Source organism: Agelaius phoeniceus, chromosome 9 (genome assembly GCF_051311805.1).
Source record: "Agelaius phoeniceus isolate bAgePho1 chromosome 9, bAgePho1.hap1, whole genome shotgun sequence".
Classification (NCBI taxonomy): Eukaryota; Metazoa; Chordata; class Aves; order Passeriformes; family Icteridae; genus Agelaius; species Agelaius phoeniceus.
Genome location: NC_135273.1, coordinates 34,167,839 through 34,177,083, shown reverse-complemented (window position 1 = coordinate 34,177,083; position 9,245 = coordinate 34,167,839). Strand labels below are relative to the sequence as shown.

The 9,245-nt window shown below is 60.8% G+C and overlaps 1 protein-coding gene across 1 annotated transcript; it reads left to right on the top strand.

Moving 5' to 3' along the window:
• Positions 1 to 985: 985 nt before the first annotated feature.
• NEUROG3 (neurogenin 3) lies at positions 986 to 1,528 on the top strand. Its single transcript, XM_054637386.2, has one exon. The coding sequence runs from the start codon at positions 986 to 988 to the stop codon at positions 1,526 to 1,528; it is 543 nt and encodes a 180-aa protein (XP_054493361.2).
• Positions 1,529 to 9,245: the final 7,717 nt, after the last annotated feature.

The window sequence follows — 9,245 nt, the reverse complement described above, 5'->3', positions numbered from 1 at the left end:
CGGGGCCGGGGCGGCCTCGGGCCTCGGGAGGGCTCTTCCCCCGCGGGATCCAGCCCCCGCTTCCCTTGTGGGAGCAAAGTCACGGCGCGAATGGGGGCTGGAGGAGGCGTTCGGTGCCCTCCGGTGCTGGCGCTCGCCGCCCTCAGCGCAGCGCCCACAGCTCCGCCGGTCGGTGCGCGGGGGGCGCGGGGATGTTCCCGGCGCTGCAGGGGCCAGGACAAGGGTGACGGGGGGAGGCTGGAACATCGGAGGGGATGTTCCGGGACTGCCCCGCGGCGCCGGAGCAGCGGGAAGGGGTTGTGGCTGTGCCGAGAGGAGCGGAGCCGGAACGGTGCCGGCTGGACCCTCACGTCTGGCACCGGGTGAGGCAGCGCCTGGCCCGGCGGTGCGTCCCCGGCCACTCCGGTGGGCCGGAGGTTCCCCGCGTTCCGCAGCCGAGCGCTGGGGAGCCCTCTGTCACCGCTGGGCCCCTGTACCCGCCCCGACCCCCGCTGCACCCCGGCGGAGCCCCGGAGCGTGCGGCAGCCGCGGCCGTGGTGCAGCCCCCGAGCAGCACGGGCTCGGCCCGGGGGTCCCGTCCGGGGAGGGCTGGCGGGCAGGGCCGGGGGGTCCCGGCAGGACGCGGCGTGGAAGCCGGCGAGGTCTCTCGTGGCGTGGCCGGGGCAGCGGGCGGTGCCGGAGCCGGCACGCTCCCGTCGGGCTGATAAGATAAAAGCGTGCCAAGGGGTGGGTGCGGGCGGGGGGGCGCACACGCCGCCCGGCCGGGAAATCCCCATTGTCTGCCGGCCCTATATATAGGGGCTAAACGGCAGTCGTGTGCCGGCGGCACAACCTCTCCTGCCCGCACTCGAGGCACCGCGGGGAGCGCCGCGGAGCGCGCAGCCAGAGCCGCTCTCCTGCCCCGCAGCCTCGGGCGGGCTCAGCACGCACAGCCGCGGGGGACACGGCTCTGCCGGGCCGGCCGACGCGGGGTTGGCTGCTCAGCATGGCCCCGCAGAGCGACCGCTCGCCGGACGAAGGGCAGCCGTATTTCGGAGGCGCAGAGGATCCCTCCCCGGCGGCCGGCGGGGCCTCCGGGGGCAGCCGGGGCGCCTCGCCCGCCCGCACCGCCCTGGCCCCGCGGGACGCGGCCGCCCGCAGGAAGGGGAAGGCGCGGCGGGGCCGCGGCAAGGCGCGGAGCGAGGGCTTGCTCAGCAAGCAGAAGAGGAGCCGGCGCATGAAGGCAAACGACCGGGAGAGAAACCGCATGCACCACCTCAACTCCGCCCTGGACGCTCTCCGCAGCGTCCTGCCCACCTTCCCCGACGACGCCAAGCTCACCAAGATCGAGACGCTCCGCTTCGCGCACAACTACATTTGGGCGCTCACGCAGAGCCTCCGCCTGGCCGAGCAGGGCCTGCCCGAGCCCCCCGCGCCGCCGCCGCCCCCCGCCGCCGCCTCCCCCGGGCCCTGGGACTCGCCCTGCGCCGCGGCCCCGCCGCCCGCCGCCCTGCGCCGCGGCCCCGCCGCCTTCCCCGCCTTCCTGTGAGCCCCCGCCCGGCCGGTGTCCCCCCGGGGTGGCCCTCAAAGAGCCGGGGGGCGGCGGGACCCCCGCTGCCCCCGCCCCGTCCCGTCCCGCTCGGCTGGAGAGCGCAGCGGGAGCGGGCGGACAGAAACAAATCACGGTTTTGTACTCGTTAACGGTAAATTATATTAATTTGTCGCTATCGGTATTTATTGATTATATTTCGTAACAAATATGTATTTTGTATATAAGAGTATTTTCAGCAGCGGTGGTCCAGCTGTCTGTACCCGCAGCTATATTTTGAGTTTTCTGAAGAAAAAAAAAGAGGAAAAATAAAGCGTGTCGCGGCCAGACCTGTGCCAGGCCGTGTTTTTATCACCGAGGGCTCTCCGGGAGTTCCAAAATCGCGCGCAGCAGCGCCGGGAGGGCCGTGCCGGCCCCGCGGGGCTCCCTCGGGCCCCGGGCGCTGTGCCCGGTGCGGGGTCGCTCCCGTGCGGGGCGGAGCGGCGATGGAGAGCGGAGCAGAGGGATCCCGGGCGTGTGCCCGTCCAGGCCCACGCTCGGATTTAAACCCGGCCTCTCTCTGCAGGTGCCTTTTCCCGCAGAGCTGCGGCAGCTCCCGTCTCCAGGTGAGGCGTGCCCGGCTGTTTTAAGGACACGGCGCTCCTGGAGCGGCGCTGGTGCCCGGGGGGCAGGATCGCCTCAGGGCCACCCCATCCTCCCCCGGGGTGAGTTTAGCCGGAGCCCGGGGGCAGCAGCCGGAACGCGAAGCCCTGAGCGGGGGCAGGGGGAGCGCAGGAGATGGCAAAGACGCTGGTGGTGAGAGGAGAGCCCGCATGAATTCCGTCAGCCCTCGCCGGCCCTCTCCTGCCGGGACTCAATTTGTAGCTGGTGGATTTACGGCCAGGCCGCCTCCCCGCTCCGCGCTGCCCCGCCGGGGCGGCCGCCGCCAGACAAAGCGGCCCGCGGGGCCAAAAGCCCATTGTGATGCTAATTGTTCTCAGCGGAGCCCGTTTGCCCGCGGCAAAGAGACGCTATTGAGGCAATTTGTAGAACAAAAGAAATTTGGTTACTGGAAACAAAGCTGCACGCACAAACATCTCCCCCCCCCTCCCCTCCACGCAACAACCTCCCCTTCCCGCACCGCAACCAAAGCGGCGGAACCTGAGCGGGGACGGCAGCCCGGGCTCCTCGTCCCGCCGATGGGGGGGAAACCACGGGGAGCCCCTTTCTGCCCCTCTGTCCCCTTCCTGAGCGCTGCCCCCGCTCCCCGGGAGCTGGGGCGGGCTGAGGGGGCAGCCCCGGCGGGGAAGGGAGCGCTGAGTGCGGGTGGCAGCGCTGGGTGCGGGTGGGTGCGCTGAGTGCGGGGAAGGGAGCGCTGGGTGCGGGTGGCAGCGCTGAGTGAGGGTGGTAGTGCTGAGTGCGGGGAAGGGAGCGCTGGGTGAGGGTGGCAGCGCTGGGTGCGGGTGGGTGCGCTGAGTGCGGGGAAGGGAGCGCTGGGTGCGGGTGGGTGCTCCGGGTGAGGGTGGGAGCGCTGAGTGCGGGGAAGGGAGCGCTGGGTGCGGTGACAGCGCTGGGTGCGGTGGGTGAGGGTGGCAGCGCTGGGTGAGGGTGGGTGCGCGGAGCGATGCCCGCAGCAGCCCCGGTCCGTACCGGGCTCTGGCCATGGTGCTGAAGGCACGGCGCGGTTGTGCCCTGGAGAGGCTCAGCCCTGCCCGGGGGATGAGGAGCCCTTCCCGGTGTGTCTCTCCCGGGAGATGCTGGGGTGCTGTCCGGTCCGGTGGGGTGTGGGAGGCATAGCCTGGTGCTGGGGGGAAGGGAGAGGCCGGCACGGCCCTGGCGCTGAACCAGACACTGCAGATCAGAGAACACACGGGGCTTGGTGGATTTTGGAAAAGCAGTGGCCTCTTACTGGTGCACCTGATCCAGCCTCCTTCAACAAACTGTCCCACGGAGGTGCCCCCCACAGCCGGGAGAAGGGGGCAAGGGCAGCACGGTGCCAGTGTTGGCAGGCAAGGTGAGCAGATCTCACTTTCTGCAGGAGCTTTTTTGGAGACCTGCACCTTCTGCTGCCTCCTGGGACCCGCCCATCTATGCAGAGGCCCCCTCCTTTGCCTGTTCGCTGCTTTGAGAAGAAACACCCGCATGGCTGGAGAAACACGGCCGTGGGGCAGGGCTGAGGGCTCGGAAAGGGCCGTGTGTGCCCATCTCCGTGTGTACTCATAGCCCTGAACGTGATCTATCTGTGTCGTAGATCAGATAGGCACAATGAAAGACCTAATAGTATTCCTGCCCCTTCCCCCCGCCCTTCTGGCTGAATTGTGTATTGTTTTCCTACTCTAACAGTCTGCAAAGTGCTCCAAGGCCTCCGTGTGTGGCCACAGGCGAAAACACCGTCATTATTTGGGTGATAAAATCATTTAATGTTTTCCCTGCTAGGGCAGCTCCATTCCGATATCTCCCCACAGGAGGTATCACGTTGCCCTCACTATCTGCATGTACCGTGGGGCTGAGGACGATCTCAACACCCTCACTTACCAGCAAAAGCAGCATTTTTTGCAAAAAAATGGCAAAAGAGAGTTTGACGTGGACGTGGGCAAGAAAAGGAGCAAGAAGAGCACGAGAGTCCAGTGAAGAGCAGGTACTACAAAAGTTCACAAAGATGTCTGTACTGCTGTATTTTCAGAAAGGGGTCACTAGAGTGGGCTTTACTGCATTGCTGATTCCTTTTTTCTGGAGACTTAGGATGCTTCTGGTCTTCCAGCCGTGGGGCTGTAGGTTGGGGGTGGATGGAAGGGGAGGGGGGCAGATTTACTACCTCTGGAGAACTAGTGACTTCTTTAGGGGCTTGAATGCATTTTTTTTTCTTTGCCTCCACATTATTAGGTTAATCATTGCTTGAACCGGTTGCTATGGTTTTAGCAAACCCATGGAAACTTGATAATGAAGACTGAAAGACTCCTTTTCCATTTATCTTTTCTCTATGTTTAGTGCATGATGGTCTCATTTCTCTTGACGGGGCTGTCCCAGTGCCAGTGCCCGGCTTTTATAACCACGGCTGCTGCAGTGGCCTCGGGACTTTTTGATGTGGGGGAAACAGGTGGCTGCTGGGACCGTGGCTGTTTCAGGCTTGTGCCCTCACATATTTGCAGGCAACAGGATGAAAACCAACCTAACCCGGGCCCTGCTTGCTGAAATCCCACGCCAGGTGAACTCAGCTATTGTTTTTGCAGCCAGGGAAGAATGCTTCACCACGACCTGATGTTTTCATGCCCCCAATACTCAGTTTTAGCTGTCCTTCTGTTTAGACAAGACTGTCTAAACATCAGTTGGACTTGATGATTTTAAAGGTCTTCTCCAACCTTAACAATTTCCCAGTTCTATGATTCTTTGGATACGTGATATTATCATTTATTACAGAAAGAAGGAGGTTTTATACCTGTCTCGTTCTGAATCTTCCCTCTCCTCTGTGGCTTTACAGGTATTCAGCAAACCCTGTCTGTGGAGTCTCCTACAACAGTCTCACCACTGCTCTGCTCTAGTCAAGGTTAAAATGGGGGGGTTGAGGATACCAAACAGCTGAAAACAGAGGCTGTAAATTATTTGCACGGTTCAGAGAGGCCAGGCTCATTGTCAGGGCCAGGAAAGGGGAAACACCCCGGTCCTTTCCTCAGCAACAGACTCATCCCCCTCCTCCTTGCTCTTGGTCGGCTCCCTCGTGTCTGAAGGCTTGGCAAGAAAATGAAGGTGATTCCCATAATCCCAGGGCAATTCCTTTGACCCCAGCCTCCACTCAGTGCTCTAAATAAGCCTTTAAGTGAGTTGCTTCCTGCCCTCTCACATTGTCCGCCTCTGACACCGCAGTCAGGTTCCGAGGAGGAGGAGGAGGAGGCTGCAGAGCGCTGCCCGTCCCTTCCACGGCTCTGGGAACCAGAGGGGGCTCCTGCCAGCAGAGCAAACCCCCTCAGCTCCTCCAGAGAGCCCGGGGCTCGCCAGGGCGCCCCAGAAGCGCTCCCGGGCCAGGGCAGGATGCTGGGCTGCGCCTGCACTGCCCGCACGTTTCGGGGTAGCCGTGCCTGCCGGCAGAGAAAAGGCGAAGAATCGGGATTCTTTCACATGATCAGCCTTCAAAAGTCTGCCTTTGCCCCCCTCCTCCCGGCTATAATGACAATCCAAAGAGTTCCTGATAGGGTTTTAAAAGATGCTTATTCATTCACCGTCCACCAAGCATGAAAATCCAGCTCATTTGTTCATTTGTAGCCATTCTTCGCCCAAACGACCCCACAGGGGCTGAAGCCTGTTGCCGAAAACTTGTCACTCACACTTTTAACTTCTTTTTGTTGTACTTCTCTTTATTTCATTCTTCTGGGTCCCCACCTCCGCCACCACCCCACCCTCTCCTCCGGTCACAAAGGCAAGTCTGGGAAGCTCTTTAAAGCCGCAGTGCCCCCTTTTAAAAATCAATACAAAAAAAAAAAAAAAAAAGAGAGCAATGGCTGAAAGGAGATCCCAAGTTTGTGTAAGGAAGGGGGAAACTCCATCCTGTCTGCACAGCATAGATGGGGAGAGCAGGAGGGGGTGTGGTACTGGGTGCCAGCACCTCTAAGCCACCTTAAGCCTGGCCTGGGCTTCTTGTGGCGCCCTCACCATAAGAATTTTGCCTTTCTGTGCCAAGGGAAACATGATCTGAGGGTTTAAGGGGCTTTTAAGGAGAGGTCAAAAGCATCGACCAAGCAGTGAGCTCCCTGAGGAGCCTCCAGTGCCATGGCCTCTGTGCCAGTGTCCTCTGGCTGGGCTGATGTGACAGCAGGGCTGCCCTGCACTGCCCTATGGGAGCTGGGGGCTTCACAGTGCATGTGGAAAGGGTGGAGCAGTATGCATTTACATTTTGAACTGGTCAGGTGCTATGTGCTGGTGAATCCAAGCCCTTGGCTGGCTAGTTGGACTCTGCTCAGCTCAGTGATGCTCCTCCTCCCCATCACAGGAGTGTGTGACACCACCCCCAGCATCCCTGCCAGTCCTTTGGTGGGTTTTATGGAAAAAGCTCAGTGTTGCCTTTGCTTGGGTCACTCTGCCTCCCATTCTCCTGCCTGGAACATCCCTAGAAAAACCTGGGGCAAGCAGGAGTGTGTGAGTTTTCCCACTAGGAGCTCCCTGCCCCTGTGAGCTCTGTACAGCCCATAGTGGTGTTTGCTGGGCCACAAGGGACAGCAGAGTTCTGGGGATGACACATTTGGAATCACCTCGGCCACCCCATCGTGGCTGGGGATTCTCCCTGCTCAAAATATGGGGCTGCTCTCCCTTCTGTGTGAGGGACAAACAAGTTCTGTGCTTAATGGTCCCCCCTGATATTTCTGACTGCATTTAACCCTTGAAGCCAGGGGTTGTGCAGCTGCAGCCATGAAGAATTGCTGCCTTTTGTTGTCATTTCAGGCAGAGCTGTGAGGCTTCACCTCCTTTTCCTGGGGCCTCAGATGTGATTTGGCCTGGACTTTGTGCAGCTCTGCCTGGAGTTGGCCCTGGCATGGGGAATCACATTTCCACCTTCAGCCTGCAGGCTGTGGATGGAATGTGGGCTGCTCACCCAGGTTCAGCTTGTTATTTCAGATTGAAGTGCAGGGAAATTATCTCTCCCCTCCTTCCCACCCCATGCTCATGAGTGGAGCTCATTTCCTCTCCTCCTCAAGGCACCACATCCCCACTCCACAACACATAAATTTCAGCAGAAAATGTTGCTACCAATATGCCCTGGTATAAAGGGTGGTCCCTTCTCCAGGGCAGGGGCAACAGCATGAGCTGAAGGGGAAAAGAGAAACCTCTCCTGTCATCTCCCAGGTACCAATCCATCATCCCCAGCCCCAAGCCCTGCTGCTCCCTCGCTGGCCAGGCTGTTTCAGGCACAGACCTCACGCCTGCAGGACAGGGGGAAGATTAATGGGGCAGGTGCTGGTGCCCAGAGCTGGCTTTAGCCCTGATAAGGTGGGAGCTGAGATAGCACTGGGTCAATACTCAGCGGTGGCCACCTGGAGCTGTGGCTGGAGCCACCTGAGGGGCTGCAGGGAGGAGAGGGCACAGGGGGTCCTGGGGCAGACACAGCTGCTGTAGCTCAGCACAGCTCCTTGCCTGTGCTGGGGGAGAGCCCCTGCTCCTGGATGGACCCCAGGCCTCCCCCAGCCATCTGTTCCCCCTGCCCATCAGCTTTCCCCACACAGCCCAGCTCCTGGGGCAAAGCCAAGGTTTCAGCCTCCCCCACCGTTAATAATTCCCGAGGGATCACAGCATTCCCATTTATCACCCTTCCTCCAAACCCCAGCTGTTATTTATGTGTGTGCCCCCTCGCCTTTCCCAGTGCTCTGCCGTGCCCTCCCTGCATCCCCTGCTGCCCCAACATCCCCACGTTTTGGCAGGGGAGGGGTTTGCACCCCATCAATCCTAAAAACGGCACTGCTGGCTGCATTCTGACAGTGAAAAAGGCACCTGTTGCTGGAAAAACTGCAACAGGTTATCCCAAGCCTTTTGTGGTTCGAAAAAACTGCTGTGGTAATGAACCCTGATGTGGATCATTCTCACCTCCTCCTGGGATTTTGGTTTTGTAGGATGTTTGGTGGTGGGTGGGTGCCCTGGGAGGAGTCTGCCAAATTTTATTAATATTTTCTTTGAGGAGCAGCATGATTCTGGCTGCAGGAATCTGTAGCTGTGAGGAGATGTCCCTGCCTTGCCCAGCTCACTTTGGGGCACTTTCTCTCAGTGACCTGGGACACTGACAGATGGGACCCTGGGGGTGCACAGAGCAACGCTATAAATCCAATTTTGGAGTGCACTTGCCATCCTGCACTAGGACAGGATGAATCTTTTGCAGATTCACTATCACAGGAGGAATCTTTTGGAGAGTTTCTTGTTTTCCCATGGTCTGTCCCCGCTGGCTTGTGGGATGCTGCTCTGTCCCGGCTGCCCCACGCCAGGCTGCACGGCCGATTAGGGACCCTCTTTGTCACCTAATTGGATTTTTCTCCCCTTGTTAGCCCGCAATGAAAATGTCACGGGCTGCAGGGAGGTGCCCATTCATCTCAAATGAAATTCGGTCCCCTCTCGGCCGAGCCGCGCCGCTATTCACCCCGCAGCAGGCAGCTGGGCCACCGGGGGATGCAGAGGGGACGGTGCCCGTGGTGCCAGGCAGAGGAGAAGATGCTCGTGGTGCCAGGAACAGGGGAAGATGCCCGTGGTGCCAGGCACAGGGGAAGATGCTCGTGGTGCCAGGCAGAGGGGAGGATGCTCGTGGTGCCAGGCACAGGGGAAGATGCCCGTGGTGCCAGGCAGAGGGGAAGATGCTCGTGGTGCCAGGCACAGGGGATTTGTGCCCGTGGTGCCAGGCAGAGGGACGATGCCCATGCTTGGCCGGACAAGACTGGGGTCTGGCAGCCCCGGTTTCTCTCTCCAGGAGATTCTGTCCCCAGGCCTGCAGGGGGATTTGCATGGCTCTGCTTTACCAGGAGGTGGTGCTGGGGCCCTGCGCCCTTGGCCTTGGCCGGACCCGGGCTCTGGGCACGCCGGGCTCTGGGCACGCCGGGCTCTGGGCACGCCGGGCTTTGGGCACGCCGGGCTCTGGGCACGCCGGGCTCTGGGCACGCTGCCTTTTCCAGGGAGCCATCGGTCCTAGGGGGCTGCGAGGGGCCGGGGGAGGCGATGCTGGGTCCTGGCAGGAGAGCAAGGAGCCCTCCACGAGGTCCCGATGGAAAAGCAG